The sequence below is a fragment of the Rattus norvegicus genome, chromosome 7 (assembly GCF_036323735.1).
Source record: "Rattus norvegicus strain BN/NHsdMcwi chromosome 7, GRCr8, whole genome shotgun sequence".
In the NCBI taxonomy this organism is placed as follows: Eukaryota; Metazoa; Chordata; class Mammalia; order Rodentia; family Muridae; genus Rattus; species Rattus norvegicus.
This window is the reverse complement of record NC_086025.1, coordinates 54,099,966-54,117,891: the sequence shown is the minus strand read 5'-3', so window position 1 is coordinate 54,117,891 and position 17,926 is coordinate 54,099,966. Positions and strand designations below refer to the sequence as shown.

General features: G+C 40.7%; 1 protein-coding gene across 13 annotated transcripts in view; it reads left to right on the top strand.

The window, feature by feature from the left end:
• The first annotated feature begins 380 nt into the window (after positions 1–380).
• The window catches only part of Cnot2 (CCR4-NOT transcription complex, subunit 2), a 101,065-nt gene continuing 83,519 nt past the window's right edge, over positions 381–17,926 (top strand). For 8 of the 13 annotated variants that reach the window (XM_039078732.2, XM_006241369.4, XM_039078728.2 and 5 more), the window contains exon 1: positions 381–10,325. In XM_039078732.2, the coding sequence (XP_038934660.1) occupies positions 10,321–10,325 (5 nt within the window). In that variant the 5' untranslated portion in view covers positions 381–10,320. Of the gene's footprint in view, positions 10,326–10,579; positions 11,231–17,926 lie in introns of those variants that run through there. The other 5 variants (NM_001399556.1, NM_001399553.1, NM_001399554.1 and 2 more) reach the window with 2 other exon arrangements.

Here is a 17,926-nt window from a genome sequence, read left to right as displayed (position 1 = left end):
TGGGATCTTTTCCTTTCACCTACTGAGTGCAAGGGGCACTCCAGTCATTTGGAAACTGTGTGGGAGAAATCTGGCTTTCAGATGCCAATCTCTTGTTTGTGGTATAAGGAACAGAAAACCGGGCAAACATCTGATGAGGATGCCGTATTTACCAACTGTATGCATTGATTTTTCTGAGTGTTTCTGAGGATGTTTCATGATGGAGGCAGCATGGCTATGATGAAGTAGCCTCATCCTAAGGCTGTGATAACACACTCTGCCCAAAAGGAACTTGGGGAGGAAGGTCTTATTAGGCTTACACTTCCAGAGCTCTCTGTCCTCCATTGAAAGAAGTCAGGGCAGGAAGTTGAAGCAAAAGCTATGACAGTTGCTGCTTGCTGGCTCATGTTTAGTGTTCTTATGCAGCCTAGGACCACCTGCATAGGGATGGTGCTGCCCACAGTGGGCTGTACCCTCCTGGAAAATTAAAATAATCCTCTACAGATATGCCTAGAGGCCAGTTGGGCAATGTCTCAGTCAAGGTTTTCTTTCCTCTAAATGACACTAGGTGATGTCAAGTGGCCAAAGTTAAGTAGGACAGCTACCTTCCTAATGGTGGGCCTCTGGATTGTTCACCTCTTGTTCTTCTTGCTGCAGCCAGCCTTCATGCTAACTACACAGTTTAGTTTACACACCTCGCCTGGAGTTGCCACGCCATGGTAATCTCCCATCGTTGTCATATTAACTGATAGATGTATGGGCCATGTTCTTATTGTCCTGGCCTTTTTGAAGTCAATTTTTTCCTACTTAGCTCCAGTTCAAGCTGTGCCAAGCAAGTATCAACAGAGAAATGCATCCTTGTCTTACCGTCATTAAGGCGTCCCGATCTTTACAAGTCTATTCATCCCCCTCCCACACACCTCAACTGGATACTGGGGAGTCTCTGGCTACCACGCAGCATTGCTGCTTGTTTCTCTCTTGGGCCTGGCATATTTGACTAAAAGTGAGTAGAAGCTGAGCTGGTGCTAGCACTGCTTGACTTCCAAGTTGTTTAATTTAGGATGTAACGTGTTTGATGTAGTTTATACTCAGAGCAAGGGTACCAGCACAACTCTAGCCAGCATTACAGTATCAATTTATGCAGAAAAAGATTGGGCTATAACTATACTATAGTGATAATGCTGCCATACTATCTTTTTGGAGGTATTAGAAAAACTTACTCCCACAAGGATTAGAGAAATACCTCATCTAATCCTGTTCAAAGTGTCTTCTGTAATGATTCACACCTCATACTAAAATTAATGGTAGAAAATTCTCAATCTTGATATACAGGAACCCAGAATTAAACCTTTCAAATATAGTATCTTCAGCAAATAAAGATAGCTTATGGCTTTATGATTAACCAAATTTTCTATAAAAAATTAGCATAGTAAATAACACATTAAATATATTAAAGTTCTTGTAATGAGACTTATCCAGTATCTTATGAACCAATGTCCTGAGGGTCTGAGGGATGAAGTTCAAGTCCTTTCTTTCTATTCTCTATTGTTACCTTTCTGTTTCTACAAGGAACCACAGAGTCACAAGTTTTTGAAGTTAGACAGTGATTTGTATGCTATTTGTTCATTGTAAAACAGAACCAACCTCTTCCGCTATACTGCACTAGAGCTAAGAATGCACTTTCGCTGAGTTTCTCCTTTTAGCAGAAAGCAGGTTACACCATGGAGCAGGTCCTCACATTTCATAGTTCCATTTTATGATTTATTTTGTTTTGTTTAAAGATGTATTTATTATATATGCGTACATTGTCGCTGTCTTCAGACACACCAGAAGAGGGCGTCAGATCTCATTACAGGTGGTTGTGAGCCACCATGTGGTTGCTGGGAATTAGGACCTCTGGAAGAGCAGTCAGTGCTCTTAACCACTGAGCCATCTCGCCAGCCTGCCTTGTTTTATGATTTCTTATATATACCAGGAGCAGATGCCAGGTTTGTGCCTGATTACCACTTCTCTGGGGTTTTGTTTGGATATGGTTTGAGTGTCCCCCTCAAGAGTTCATGTGCTGGAAGAGTCACTCTCCTTACGGTGATGTCGGTGGGCAGCAGAACCTTTAGGAAGTGGAGCATCCTGAGGGGCTGTAAGGTCATGGGAATGCTGGCTTCTATATTGCTATATCTATACAATCATGATGCTATCTGTTGTAAAGCCCACCCTAGAGCCAGGCCAAGGCTCATATAATGTTCATGAACATTCAGAACTGTGGCTGAATAAACTTCATTTCTTGCATATTATCCAGTCTCAGGGACTTTTTCTCATAGCAATAGAAAAGAGGCCAGCACACGGATGCTTACAGAGACCCATTTCCCGGTTGTAGGCCATTTCATTTAAAAGGAAAGGTTTGGGGATGCCTGTCAAGTGTGTGGCAGGTTCAGCAAAATTTGTACACAGAGTTAATAGAAACTAATCTTTTACCAATACAGTGTTTGTAAAATTCTATTTTTTTTGTGTGTGTGTGGTTTAATTCTACTCTTTGCAAGAGTAGTAGCTAATTGTTTTGTAGGCAGTGCTTTTAAAACATTTTAATGGAGGCTATAGGTTTACTTCATATGACATGAAGTTGTATTGTCTAAGTGATGTGTGCGTGCATGTGTGTGTGTGTGTGTGTGTGTGTGTGTGTGTGTGTGTGGTGTATTGGTTCAGTAAGAGTGCTTGCCTGAGGAAGAGAATTCCGATTCCTTGTCTAGGTACATAAAAAGCCAGATGTGAGTACACATGAATGCCTGTAATCCAAATGCTGGGGCTGGGGTGGGCAGAGAAATGGATGTCCGGGGTTTGCCGACCAACTAGTTCAAAGATATGAGCCCCAGGTTCAATGAGAAACCCTTGCTCAAGAGAATAAGGCAGAGGGTGGCAGAGTAGGACATCAGACGGCCTTCTCTGGCCTTACCACATCCACACAGGCACATAAGCCCACAGATGGTGGACAAACACCATTTGCCACACAAGTGCACCTTCCTCCCACAGTGCTAGGTCTTTTAAAACCCTGTTAGTAATTGCAGATGAGATACCATCTCATAATCTGAAAAGCTGGCTTAACACATATATTAAGGTATTACAGTAGCAAAATTACATGATCACTAGCTGACACAGTAAGAGCCAATCATCAAGAATAGATACACTTCATTTTCTAGATGATTTTTATGTACCAACAGAAAACAGAATGTAGGAATTTACATCTGCTGTTTCTTCAGTGACTATGTTTAGGGTATTAATTCATTGCACTTACCTTTTCTGATGTCTCACTAGTTACTGCTATTCCTTTATTTAGTTAAGACTATGTGTGGTCTTTTATATAAAATATTGCTATTTTAACCATTTGCTGTTGAAGATTTACTTTGCTTCCCAATCAATAGATGCCATGCAACATTTTTACAACTCAAAATCATAGTACTGTTTTTATGTCGAATTTTCACATAGCTTTGGAGGCTAGGCACCCCCCACCCCCGTGTGTGTGTGTGTGTGTGTGTGTGTGATCATCCACCATGTTTCAACTTAAAGGTTTTAATCTTTGCTTTCCACATCTCTGCTGATATGCTAAGATATTCTTTAATAGCTAATTTTTAAAACAACTTTAATAAAAAAATTATTAAAAGATTATGGACCACAAGGAAGACAACTATGTAAGCGAATCATTTCTCTTGATTTGAATACTCATGGTTCTGTTTCATTAGAGTTGGAGAAAGCTATACAATGAAACTTATGTTGAATGGGTTGTTGGCAGTATTGCCATTGCTTGTGTCTGGATCAAAGTCTTAAAAATAATAAAACTGGTGGGAAAATTGAGCAATCAGCACTACAGATATTCCAGATTCAAGTAAACTTCAGACTTAGTTCCTGACACCCATCCCCCCACCCCCTTTTTTTAAGACAGGGTATCCCTACACAACTCTGACTGTCCTGGAAATCATTAGAGACACCAGATTGTCCTGGGACTCAGGGACCCACCTGCCTCTGCCATCTGCATGTTGGGATTAAACCTGTATGCCACCACACACAGCTGCTATCTGAATTTCTAAAGATTTGGGTTTACAAAAATCATAGGAATCACTATGAACTTAAAGCACCTTCACTTCAACTTTGCCCAATTCTGCCTTAACTAGATATACGGGAATGACCTCATCACGGGATTTTCTGCCTCTCCAGTGTTTTCTCTGCTGTGCAGCTCTTAATTTCTCACAATTCAATTTCTGACTCTTACTGTTTTTCTGTTCTACTGCAGTTGTTTTCAGAAAGCCCTGGCCTGTACTTTCAAGTGTTCCCTCTAGGAGTTAAGGTCTTTGACCCATTTTGTGAGAACAGTGTTCGTTAGGGTTTTATGGGTGTGGAGAGACACTGTGTGTGACCAAGGCAAACATTTAATTGGGACTGTCATACATACAGATCATCATCATTATGGCTGGAACCATGGCATCGTGCAGACATGGTGCTGGAGGAAACTATAGTTCTACACCTTGAACCAAAGGCAGCCAGGAGACTAGATTGGTTTCACTGAGTAGCTTGAGCATAGGAGCCTCAAAGCCCACCTCCACAGTGACACACTTCCCCAACAAGGCCACACATAATAGTGCCACTCCCTATGGGTCAAGCATTCAGTCTATGGGCCAAACCTATTCAAACCACCACAAATAGGAACCTAGTTTTCTTCTATAGCACTTGAACATCCAGTCTTCTGTACCATTCGCTGAAGAAGCTATCTTTTCTCCAATGTGTATTTTTTGGTATCAGTGGTGGTAATTACTAGCAGAATCTGAGAAAACCCCATTTGTATCTATATATGTTATAAATCACCCATTGCCATTGATACATTTCTATGTAGCAGATTTAATTACACATATATGTACTGTACACACACACACACACACACACACTCACTCACACTCACAGTTTGCTCTGGGTTTCTGGTCCATGACACAAAGCTCCTAAATCCCTTACAAATTCCCGGAAGACAGCGCAATGTTTTGTTCTAAGGAGGTTACTCTTGGTGGCTTTCCCAGTAGCTTCTGAATGGGTGCTGCTGCCTCTGGGGAGAAGACAGGCTAACAGTTGCATTGATTAGTCAACAATGATGGTATGGCGTTCATGTTCTGAAGCTTCCACAAAACCCTGTAGGACTGCAAGCTCCTGGAGGTAGCACACCTGAAGGGGCATGGACTCGACAGGTCTCTCCTTGCAGCTCTCCCTATGTATTGCCTCCATCTGGCTATTCATCAACATCCATTTAGCATTTTTTTTATAATAAATCAATGAATATAAGTGTTTCCTTGAGTTCTGCGATCAATTAGAGTAAATTAATTGAACCTGAGGGAGGAGCCTGGACTCTTGATTTATAGATATCAGTCAGGAAGGGCGGTAACAACTGCTGACTGGCAACTGGCATCTGAAGTGAGGAGCAGCAGTCTGTGGAACAGTCCTGACCCACGGGATGTGATGCTATCTCCAGGTACGTAATGCCAAAACTGAATCAGGGTTCATCAAACTGCACTGTCCTTTCCACCCTTTTGTTGCTAACTGAGCCAAGGGAGAGCAGTGACTAATTTAAACATTTGTATCAGCTCTTGCCTGGCATTTGCAGCACTCCAAACTTTCACTAGTTCCTCTAATTCTGGTCACTGGCTCACCATCTTTCCTGTTCTCCTGTGTATTATGGACCAAACCTTGCCACCGCTGAACATTCTAACTTTCATTTCTTCAGAAAGTGTATTGAAAATCAGTCTGTAAAGATGTAATTAAGGTCAAATGAGGTCACATGGGTGAATCCCAAGCACCTGATGTCTTTGTAAGCGTTAGTCGAGTTAAGCAGAGGGAGAAACATGTGTAGACACCTGAAACAAACAACTATAAGTCAAGAGGAGAGGTCAACATCATTTTTAATGGCTGAGTTCGTTCATTACATGGATGTTGCCTAGTGTAGTCAACAATGGAATACATCCTCAAGCAATCGTTCTGTTAGACACATTCTTATTCCCTTATAAGGCACTTCTGGAAGAGGGACTGAGCAAGGGCTCAAGGCTTTAATAGGCTACTCTAGAAACATGCTTCTAGTTTATACTCTCAGCAGAGTCAGAAGCCCTGTTCTCTGAACTGTCTTCAGCACTACTGTAATGTGTTAACATCTAAAGACTAAGACTGAGTTGGGCTTACTGTTAACCTTTTGTATGGGACACTTTGAGCTCAACAACTGAAGTTCAGTAATTTCTAAAATCAACCAGCTTCAGTGACAATTTCTGCCCTAAGCACACCAGTGTTGGGATTTGACCTGCTATAGTATGCAGTGTCATTTATCTTGCTCCCTTTCCTTTCTGCAGTAAGCTTACAGGTTTCCTGGGCATAGGGGAATCTGTCTTCATTACCAAGGTCTGAAAAGTCCAGATATCTCATCAGCTTACACTACTTTTTCCTAGCTTGGATTTTACACATTTTGCAATTACTCCTATAGAAGATAACATTAGAGAATAAACAAGAAGGGACCTACCTGAGGGAGGGTGGCCAAGAAAGGCCTGCCAGAGACAATATAACCCAGGATGACCTTTTCTTCCACAGTCTAGGTTACCCTCAAACACATAGTAATCCCTTTGATTCAGGTTCCCAAGTGTTGGGATTAGAGGCATGTGGCTCAGTGTCTAATTCTAAATAGTGGATTTGATAATTAAAAAAAAAAACCAATTTTTTCCTTAGAGCAAAACTTGAAAGGAATGTAGTGCAGATACCATGTTTGGCCCCACAAAGTCCCAATTCCTCTATGTATATGTTAAACTGGCAGGCAGAGCACAACACAGAAAGGAGCGAAGGGATGAAAGGCACTTGTTTTTATTCTAAGGGTTGTTCTGGAAGAATATCACATGATCAGGATTAGAGACAGAGGGAGAGATTGTAATCATCTGGTCGATCAGGGCTATCACGTGGCTAATGAAGTAGGCTAGAAAAAGTCTTTACTCCAGGTAGCCATGTGCCCACATTTACTACTCCGAAAGACAGGAATTTTGGGGGCAACTAATGATCTGTGCTACAGACTGTAAAGACTGTCATGTGGAACATGACAGAAAGGAAGCAAGAAGGATGAAAGCAGTACAGGAAGAGCTGGACTGTTAGTCTAGCCGGCCACCTGGGTTTATTGCATATATACATATGGAAGCTCGAGGAGGGTTTTAAAACACCAAGGAACATAATTGAATAAAAACATTCAAATGATGCTTCCGGCTGGTACACAGGAACAGTTGACAGGAGTTTGGGGAACCTACAGTGTAGATATTACTACATTCTAGAGAGGGAAGGTGGTAGCTCAGAGAGGGGGCTGGGAGCGGGCTGCTGAGAACATTTGTAGAGGGTTCCTGGTACACGCTGGTAAGATGGATGCAGAGAGAGAAGTTACAGAGACTTTCTAACTCTATGCCTAAGTTGGCAAACAGGTATTAATGGAACTCAGGGGGTGAGGGAGAAGTGAACCATTCTTTCTCAGGCAGTTAAATTTGAGATGCTTCTCCTTTTTATTCCTTGTCATAGCAAACATGCTAGCTAGTATTATATCCACATTTTTTTGGTTTGTTTTTTTTAAGGGAGGCCTTCCCTTCTGCAAATATATACAAACTCATTTTCTTTTCCTTAATAAAGCATTTCCCCTCAATCCAATTAAGAAAATTTTCTGTGAGGTGCACAAAAAAATTTAACGTATTTCAAAAATCACATAAATATACTTATCAGTAGGAACTATTTTTCAAGCAAAAGTAACAAAATTATTAAACCTGTTCAATACCAAAAATATTAAAAAAGCATATTGGTTAAGTATGATCATTATCAACAATTGTTATGAAGCTGCTTCATTGGAGACAGATCTTATGAATATGTTGCCCAGGCTAGCCTCAAACTGTGGTTGACTCTCAGGCCTCACTCTCCACAGTAGTAGGATTACAACAAATGTCACCACACCTGGCTTTGAAGATGAAGTCGTTTTGTTTTGACAAGGTCTCACTATATATATAGCCCTGCCTCACCTGTGACTAGCTATGCAGACCAGGCTGACCTAGAACTTAATTTCTTTTTTTTTTTTTTTTCCGGAGCTGGGGACCGAACCCAGGGCCTTGCGCTTCCTAGGCAAGCGCTCTACCACTGAGCCAAATCCCCAACCCCTGACCTAGAACTTAGAGATCTGCCTGTTTCTGCCTCCCATGTGCTAGATATAAAGACCTGTGAAATTATGCCCTGAAAAGAAGTTTTTGATGCAACAGGACAATTTAAGATTTTTCTTTTTTCTTTTTTCTTTCCGGAGCTAAGGACCGAACCCAGGGCCTTGCGCTTGCTAGGCAGGCGCTCTACCACTGAGCTAAATCCCCAACCCCAATTTAAGATTTTTATGAGTGCATACATCATGTTGAGCCATTAATACAAGTTCTTAGCAAATGTTAGGTCATTCATTGAATGCTTTCCTAGCATTCCAGTTCCACATATTAATTTGCTCCACACATTAATTAAGAAAATGTTATCTCACCTAGTAAAACCCAATCATAGTAAAACTCAGACCTTCTCCACTGAAAGCAATTTTTAAAACTTGGACAAAAATGTGTTAAGTTAATATAGGTAAGAAGAGTAATGAATTCAAATATTTAATGTTATTTAATGTGATAATGCTACTATATACACATAAAGGGCTCCAAATAATTAGTAGCCAGATTAAGGTGCTCTGTATTACATGCATTCATACACAAGAACTGTACGTGCCTAGAGGTATACTCAGTCTTTGAACACACTACCTTACAGCAGTAGATGTTAACTTGAGAGGAAGAGAAAGCAGAAGAGATAGGAAAGCACTCTTGGGGGAGGGGCCATATAGGACTGTGTAGTTCCTTCTTGAATTTCCCTGAAGTAAAACCAAAACAAAACACAAAAGGGTAAAATGGAGTATTTAATGAAAAACCCAGCAAAATAAACCTTTTCTATTTGGCTATACCAGTTCCTGTTGATATTTAAACAAATTTACATATCTACTGTTATGCATATTTGCTGATAAACCAAAATACCTTCAAAACCTTGACAAAAGTACTTTTAATTTCATCTTGGGTTTTATCTTCCTTTTTCTGGCCTTCAACTATGATAAACCGAAGTGATATATATTGGTTGATTGGGGTGGGGGATGGGGCTGGAAGAAGGTAATTTTAAAAAAATAAAACAGCAGAAATTTTATTTACTTCAAATTAGTAGTAATCCACATTAATAAGTTCTACCACTCAAACAGGAATAGCAATGCGTTATGAAACTAGTAACTTCAAAACACACAGAGGCTTTTTTCGCAAGTTTAGTAACCATAAAACACGAAGTTTATGGATGTTCAAAGGAGTAAAGTAAGAGTATTACAGCAATGAAAACGAATTTTACTTTCAGGGATTGCACTGTTTTGGAGAACAAAACCCTGGAAGTTCCCACCACAGCCACCGTATTTTCAAAAGGTTTAGTGGATGAGCCAGCTGATCACTAAGGTTTACAAAGGGCGCGCCGGGCGGGAACTAAGTAAAATGCCATAAACATCGGACGGTTAGATTAAGCCCTCCCCGTGGTGCTTTAAAAACACGTTCCCCTTACTTCCTCTCACCAGGTTTGAACCGAAAAAACATATGAAAAGGAAGAGGGGGGGCGGCGATCAGACGCCCAGGTTCCAGCGGAGGGGAACTCACTGCTCAGGGGGGTGCCGGCGGCGTGCGGCGGGTGTTTGGGGGTGCGCACCCGGGAAGCGCAGGCTGCGGAACGACGATTGGACCTGAGTACCGCTGCCACTGCGCCGGCAGGTAGTAGTAGCACTAGCCCGGGGACAGACTGCAGGAGGTGCTCGGGGGCGGGGTGTCCGACGAAAACACAAACACAAACACGCTGTGCGTCCCCAGGTGGGCGGACCCACGCTGCCTCAGCATTTCCCCGCCCCCGCCCCCGAGGCCGCTCTCGGACCCCAGGCCGCAGCTCCTGGTGTGGCGGTCTGGCTTGGGAAGCCCGGCGAGGCCTCGGAGGCCCCACTTTCCGTAATCGCCACAAGGCAGCGCCGCACCTCCGCGGGAGGTGGCGGGACGCCTGGCGGAAGCCCGGGAAGGCTCCTGAGGAGCGCCGTGCTTCTCACCGTCGACCGGCGTTCGGGAAACACTCTGTCCTTGAGGCGAGCATCGCTCGCCACCTTCTGCCGCCGCCTTAGAGCGAAGTCGGAGCGACGGGGGTCACGGCGGGGGTCAGAGGGTAAAGGTCTTGCTCCCAGCAGCCTCCGCGGTGGATACGTCGCCATCTTGGATCCGCGGGACAAGAAAATTCATGCGGTGAGTTTTTGGCAAATTTTCGGAAGTCTGGCAGCGGGGCGCGCGGCGGGGGAGGCGGATTGAGGGCCCCCTCAAGGCGGGGGAATGCCTCGGGGCTGGTCCGGTCGCGCCCGGGGTCCGCGGGTAGCGTCCCGGCCCGCCGCTTCCCGTTGCTTTTGTCTCGGCTCCAATCGAGAGAGGGAGAGCGGAGCGGGCGGGGAGGGGGGTGGCGGCGCTGGAGGAGGGAGGGGGTGTGTGGCGGGGTGGACAAGACGTAAAGCGTCGCCGTGCTCGGGCCGCCGCCGCCGCCGCCGCCGCCGCCGCAGCCGCTGCAGCTCCGGAGCCTAGGCCCGGTCCTGGCTGCCCGCGACGGGGCTTTCCCGGTACTCCGCTTCCCCGGCTCCCGCCGGCGCGGAGCAGCCACTGCCGCCGTGCTGCTTCCTGGGGTAGGAGAGAAGGCGGCAGCGGCAGCGGCAGCATCCGAGGAGCCCCGGCCGCTTTAGACGGCTCTGCCACGTTCCCAGCAGCTGCTGGTCCTTGAATCTTCCCATTCTGGCAATACACGCGCATCCTCCGCCACTTGTGTGTTTTTGTTTGTGTAAGATGGGGACATCGCACTGGCTAACGGGCCTCAGGAGCCTCCAGGCCCTGAGATACCGAAGGGCCTTGCAAGGTAGAGGGAGGAGAGCAACTTAAGATGCTGCTTCTGCCACCGTACCCGGAGAGGGAAGCTTCTCTTGTGGTGTAGACTTGAGTTCGGATGGTCCTGGGGCAGCGGAGGAGGAACCGGAGACACTCTGAAGTTGCAAGCCCTGGTTTCTACTTCCGCCGGGCCCTCTCTACCTTTTGCTGTTTTAGGTCTTCACTTCAAAGTTTCATAGAAGAAATAAGTTGGGTTAAAAGAAACCCGATAGTTCTTAATTGAGGTACTGTTTGCTTAGGAGAAAGCTTAGAATCCTTGTTATCTGTAGGCCCTTAGGGGAATCTAATTGTACTTTTCTTTTCGTAAAATTATTTCTAAGGTTTTGTTTTTTGCATTTACTTTAGACCCCATTAGTATGTTATTACTTCCAAAAATATCTTACACACTTTCTTGGAAATCCTAGGGGACATCTCCACTTTTCAGCATCTGGAAAAACAAGTGTTAAGAGTGTTTTGCTTCATTTTCATTAAATTCTTAGCCAAGAATTTCTCTTTAATCATCTGGACAGTTCCTAATAAAATATAGCAATATGATCCTTAGATTCTTGGCGAATGGTAGAAAGTATGATACTGAGTTAACCAAATCTGTTCACAAGGGAGACATTTGATGTTCAAAAACACATTTTTCTATTATTCTCCATAGTGAGAAATTTTAAGGAGATGGAATTGTGTTCTTATAGATTTCCCTTTCCAAACAAATAAGTGAGGGTAATTTATATGGAGCGAGTGGGATAGAAATTTAAACTTTCACAACAGTTTATGTTTGGAAATGCTTGGCATATTCAACACAGTTCCTTCTCAAAAGTCACCTTTGTAGTTTTATAAGGTATTTTATTCCAAGTTGGAAGTGTTGTTTAAAAATCCAGTACACTGAAATGACTGTCTACATTCACATATTGTCTGTGTTGAGGTTTTGTGTCTTTGATATGTTTTCTTAATGATCCAAGATCATTAACAAGGATCCTTATGCTCTCCTATCTAGTCTGTTGTTATCTTAAAGCTAAAGGAAAAGTTCAAAATGCACAATTTCTTTTACTTTTCACTTTTACTGACTTTGCAGGATCCTTATTTTTAAAATGGAACCTTTTCATTTTTTAAAAAGTGACTTTTTTCTAAGTATTTTATAACTCTAGACCAGAAATAAAAACTGTATTTAGCTTTTTTTTCTTTGCATTCCTGTTAATGCTTTACTAATATACAGAAGTTAAGGTAGTGCATGTGTTGACAGAGCACTTGGGTTCTAAGATACAGTCTAGAGATATCTGTAACCCTACCAGATGCTAGAGGCTGAGAGTCATCTGCACATCAGTAAATGCAGCCTTTGGAAAATTCTGTTTCTAAAGTGCTTTAAAATAAATTTGTTTGGTGGAAAATGAAGCAGATTGATGTCTGTGAGTGGTTTTTATCCCAGCCATCTGAGAACTCTTTGATTTGAAAATGAAATCAAGCTCCAAATGATATGCTCCCTAAAATAATAATCACCTTTATTTTCCCTATATAAAGGTGGGTGCTTTTTGGTTTTTCAGAGATGCCTTAGATTTATTAAAACTTCAAAAATAAATATTTTATACTGCTGGTAAATTAGAAATACCAGTAATCCTTCTCTGCTCATTTCTTTTCTTTTTTTTTTTTTTTCCCCCCGGAGCTGGGGACTGAACCCAGGGCCTTGCGCTTGCTAGGCAAGCTCTCTACCATTGAGCTTAATCCCCAACCCTTGCTCATTTCTGAAGTAGGTGCTAATATTAGCAAAACTTAAACTTTAATGAATCATTATAGAATTTTTTTACACTCTGTGGGATAGTATAAGTTTTTTTTAATGGACAAATTTGCTTGGTAAGAATGTTTGATTTTTGTGTGTAAATAGAGTTTGAGTAGATAGTAATACACTAGTAAAAATAACAGTATAATTTTGTAGTCTTTTGAAGTGATATTAACTAGTAGTATCTTTTGATTAAAATTTTAACTGTCAAATGTCATAGCTGACTGGATAAAGGCAGTTGTCAGTAAGCTTGATTACAAAGTTTGGTCTGAGAGACCCACATGATGGAACAAGAGAATCAACTCCCCTAAATTGTTTTCTCTTGGTATCCACACAAATAAATAGCCACATATAATAAAAAAATTTAAAAATGTACTAGAGTTCATTTTGGCATCACACATTTAAAAGCAGGCTGTAGATCGTGTATGTTTATTTGAGCATACATTGGAGGAAAGGAAAGGGTGATAGTAAAAGTAAGTATGACTTTCTTACCTGGACTTTAGTGGCATTTTTAAGAATTATGTGTAAGTTATGTGTAGGTGTGTGCTCACGTGTGGATAATGTGTATATGAGTGAAAGTGTCTACTGAGGGTTCAGAGTCTCCAAAGCTGGAGTTACACTTATGAACACTTATGAGCCTCCTAACCTGGAGGCTAGTAGAGGCTAGGAGCTGAACTCAGGTCCCCTGAAAGAGCAGCAAGTGCCATCTCTCCAGCCCCTCTAGTGGATTTTGTAACACAATACACAGAGTCAAGGTACTAGAGGTTGGGCAGTTTTAGAGGCAGAATTCATCAGAGTTGTACTGTAATTTGAGTGGATTTGCCAAGAGTGATGGATCAAAAGATCTAGTTCTAAGATAGTAGTTCTTGTTAGTTCAGGTGACTGTTCTTCCTGACCAAGAATGATTTCTACCTTTGATATTAGAAGGAATTGAATTTCATTGTAACATTTTCAATCTGGGAAAAAGCTGTGCTCAAGTTGGTATCTATTGTAGAAATTTACACTTAAGGAATTAAAAGGAAAATTTGGGTTTAAGGTTCTAAAAATTATTTTAAAACCTTTGCCTTGTATCAGTTTATTGAACTCTAAGTAGTATTACTATTTTTTTTCTTGAATCTATAGTCCTTCGATTTCTACTTAAAAACTTTTAACTTAGGATGGATCATGCTATAATCATGGATTATTATATAATATATAAAATATAATATAATAATCATGGATTATTCATCAGTATCATCAAGGATGTTCTAGAAATAGAATTTTTACTATGTTTTCTGACAGTTTTTTTTCTCTGAAATAAAGCTGCAGACACTTGGTTATATAACTTCAGGGAGGAATGCTGCATTATGAGGTGATAAAATGGTCCACATTGTCTAACCTTTGGGATGAGTGCATGGCTCATACAACATGCAAATGAAAAAACTGAACTGTGTAGAAAAATTTCAAAGTTTCCCTTTGCTAGACACATTTTTATAAGATCAAACTTAGGCATTTAGATTGAGTTAACTGTTTTGAACTCATTTGCTCCTTAACTCTAAATGTTTTTGTCTTTTCATTCATAAGCCAGTGTTTGCATGTGTAGCTCTGGGTATTGAGAGGGTAACGTGGCCCTCTCTCTGTTACTCCGTAAACTTATTCAGAACTGGACTCTCATCATTTTCTTCCTGAAATCTTTTCCTGACTTCCCCAGTCCTCTGCCTGATTATTACTGAGTATGTCACCATGGATCTTAACTCACATTTCGTTTCTCTTCCACCATGACCTCTACAGGGCTGAGCATGAGCCAGACAGGACTCCTGTCTTGGTTATTTTCCATGCTTTGTGTAATATATAGTAGTTAGATTCTCAAGAATACACTTCAAGCAAAACAGTTGCTGGCTTAGCTGTTTCTTGAATCTCTTTTTAGAGTTTTACTTTTTTCTTAATTTACTGCTTTACCCTTTTGGAAAATAGGTAACTAGCTTTTTGAGAACTGTCTTGTAGAGTCTGTGTGAAGCCTTGGGGAAGAATATTAGTAATACAGTGTTAATATTCTTTTGCTGTATTTCTAGCTGTACTTTGCACAGCCACAGGCATTAGTAGAAGGCAACTTGCAGTACTTAGAAGGTAATTGTATTTACAAAACTCAGCAACAACCTACTAGAGTTACACTATTTGATATTAGATTCTTTTTGTTTATTTTTCTTCTACCTACAGAGGTGGAATTCTCTAGTCTTTGTTTTATTTTTGATATGCTGAGAATCAAACCCAGGATTTTGGCAGGTACTGGGTAAGTGTTCTGTTTCTGAGCTACATTGATCATATAATCATCTATCTTGAATCTCATAGTTCTTAGGAAGTTAGGTAAGATCCTTTAATACATCTTTAAATCTGGTTTTTAAAGTATATCTGGCACATTTCAGCCATAATTGTTCTCTTGACCAAACATCTCACTGGAATTTTGTTATACTTGGATGTAAGAAAAGTTAGCATATGATATATTTGTTTTGTACTTTTGATACAAGATCTCACTATGTAACCCTGGTTGTCCTGTAACTTGCTTTGGATTACAGGCATGTGCCATCATGTCCTATTGAGGGGCTAAAATTTTGAGAACTAATTTAGCCTTTCTGGGTCTGAGTAAGAGACCCTTAAATTTGTGTGCCAGCTTTTTCTGGGTCCATTTTAGAGATACAGAAAACAAAAACAGCATAAATGATTTCCAGGGCAGCTCTGAGAGATCCTATGGTAGGTAGATAGGCTCTGAGCTTGGCTGTAATTTCATATTCTCAAAGTAGTGCTTTGAGGATGTAGTTTTTTAAAATGATTTTTGTATGAGTATGCATGTCTGGTGAGAAATTAAATAAGCTATAGCCATTCTGACCTATATTGTTTAGAAGTTCCAGACTTATTCTTGCATTTAGAGGAAATAATTTATAGAAATCCTTGTCTTGCTTAGTGTCTTCCAGAGACTTGAGTTACTAAAGACATATATATATATGAATTTGATCTAGTATGCAGGATGCTCGTTCTGTTTTTGCTAGATTGAAGAATTTTAATGTGAGAAGAATAGGGCTCCACTTAGCTGGGTGTGGTGATAACACCTTTGAGGCAAGCAGATCTCTGTAAATTTGAGGACAGTCTAGTCTACCCAGCAAATTCCAGACCAGCCAGCATTGAGACCATGTCTTAAAGGGAAAAGAAAAAGTAAGTTTCTACTCAATAAATCTTTCACTGTGCCAAGGAATGAATGATAAGCAAGCTTTTTTGTATATTTAGGCAGTTTGGGTAGCATTGAATAGACTTGCCTTTTCCTCACCAAACATCCTGACAAACCTTTTAGAAATATAGCTCCATTGTGTATAAGCATCTGGACAAAATGTAATGACTGATTATGTAATAGTGTGCTTGGGAGAGGAACATTTGGTTTTGTGTCATGTCTGCCAGGAAAGAGCTTTTATGTCTTTTTACATTATAAATGTTGATTCTCCTGAACACAGATTTTAGTTGGTTTTGGTGGGGTTAATTTACATTTTATGGCTCAGTAAGACAGTATCAGGCTTACCATGTCATTGGAAAAGATCTAATTTGTTTGGCTTCACTACTTCATATTTTAAAAATAACAGTTTGCAGAGCACTTTTACAGTATTTTAGTTCTGTATGGTCATCACCTTGGTGTTAAAGTTAAAAGGAGTTTAAATTTAACATTGGCGTTTTAGAGAAAGAACAGTTAGGCTATTTAGTATTAGAAATAAGGAACTACAAAAGTCTTTTCGGTCTGGACTCAAAAATCTCATTTTTTTCCCATTTATTTTAGTATTACTTTAAGAAAAGTGTGGTCTATCAAGTTATGTCCGTATAAGTGGAAAGTTTAGTTTTTATGTGATCATCTTGTATATTTAGGGTAAGAAGTTTGATAGTGGCAGCAAATTTCTGTTTCAAGTTGGATGCTCTGATAATATTCCGAAGCTGCTCATATTTAAAAAATTATAAACATGCATTGAGAAGCACTGAAGACTTATAAGTAGTAATATTAAAATGAGACTAGGCAGTAATCAGTCTTTGATGACACATTTTACACATTTCCCTAGTGTGCAGTTCTGAGAGATGATATGCTGGTAGGGAGATAGGTAGGCCTTGAGCTTGGCCCTAATTTTGTATTCACAAAGTAGTGCTTTGAGGGTGTAGTTTTTATGATTTTTGTATGAGTAAGCATGTATGTTGAGAAACTAAATAAGTTATAACCATTTAAGCTGTATTGTCTTAGAAGTTTGAGGCTTATTCTTAGGTATGCCAGACAAAAACTAAGGTCTACAGCAAAGCCAGTTAACTGTGCATCTGAGTTAACAGCTTCCAAAGTCTTCAAATTCAGCAGACATTTTGTATGTGTTCTCGTGTGTGTGTGTGTGTGTGTGTGTGTGTGTGTGTGTGTGTGTGTGTGCGCGTGCGAGAGAGAGAGAGAGAGAGAGAGAGAGAGAGAGAGAGAGAGAGATTTGATTGTTTGCTCCATGTTAGACATTAATTCTGGGTATATGTTAAGGATCTATATAAGTATCTACCTTTAAGCTAATGTTCTGATTAGCATTGGAAGAAAAAAATAAAACAAGTACTTTAGAATGTTAGAACTTTTGAAAATAAAGGAGGCTAGGGAACAATGCTGGCAGCTGTTGGTGAAATGGGACTAAGCAGTGTGGAGAGGATCTGGCCTGCTTTGTGTGGGATCCCTTGAACAGAAGTATGATAAGGAGGAGATGATCTAAGACACAGGTGAAGGATGCTCAAGGAAGACGGAGTAGAATGCCTTTAAGTGGGATCAAGTTGTTCATGCTTTGAAGAGAACAATAAATTTCATGAACAATAATGCTTTTTGCATAAATGAGGTGAATTCTCACCAGAAAAAAGAGTGACCAAGACATGATCTTGTCTAAGAGATGTAAGAGTAGATCCTGTAAGCTTAAATAAGTTTTAGCGGGATGTGTGAGGAGTGGGTAGTGTTTTTCATGAAGAATCCTTGAAAATAATGTCTAGGTTTGACAGAATTGGCATCAGTCTATATTAGAGAAAATTATATTGGAGGACAAATGTAAAATGACCTGATTTGCATCTTCTAAGAGAGATGAAAATATTTATTATTATATACAGGGTTTTAATTTTGTGGTTATTGTTAGGTCACTGGTGTTCC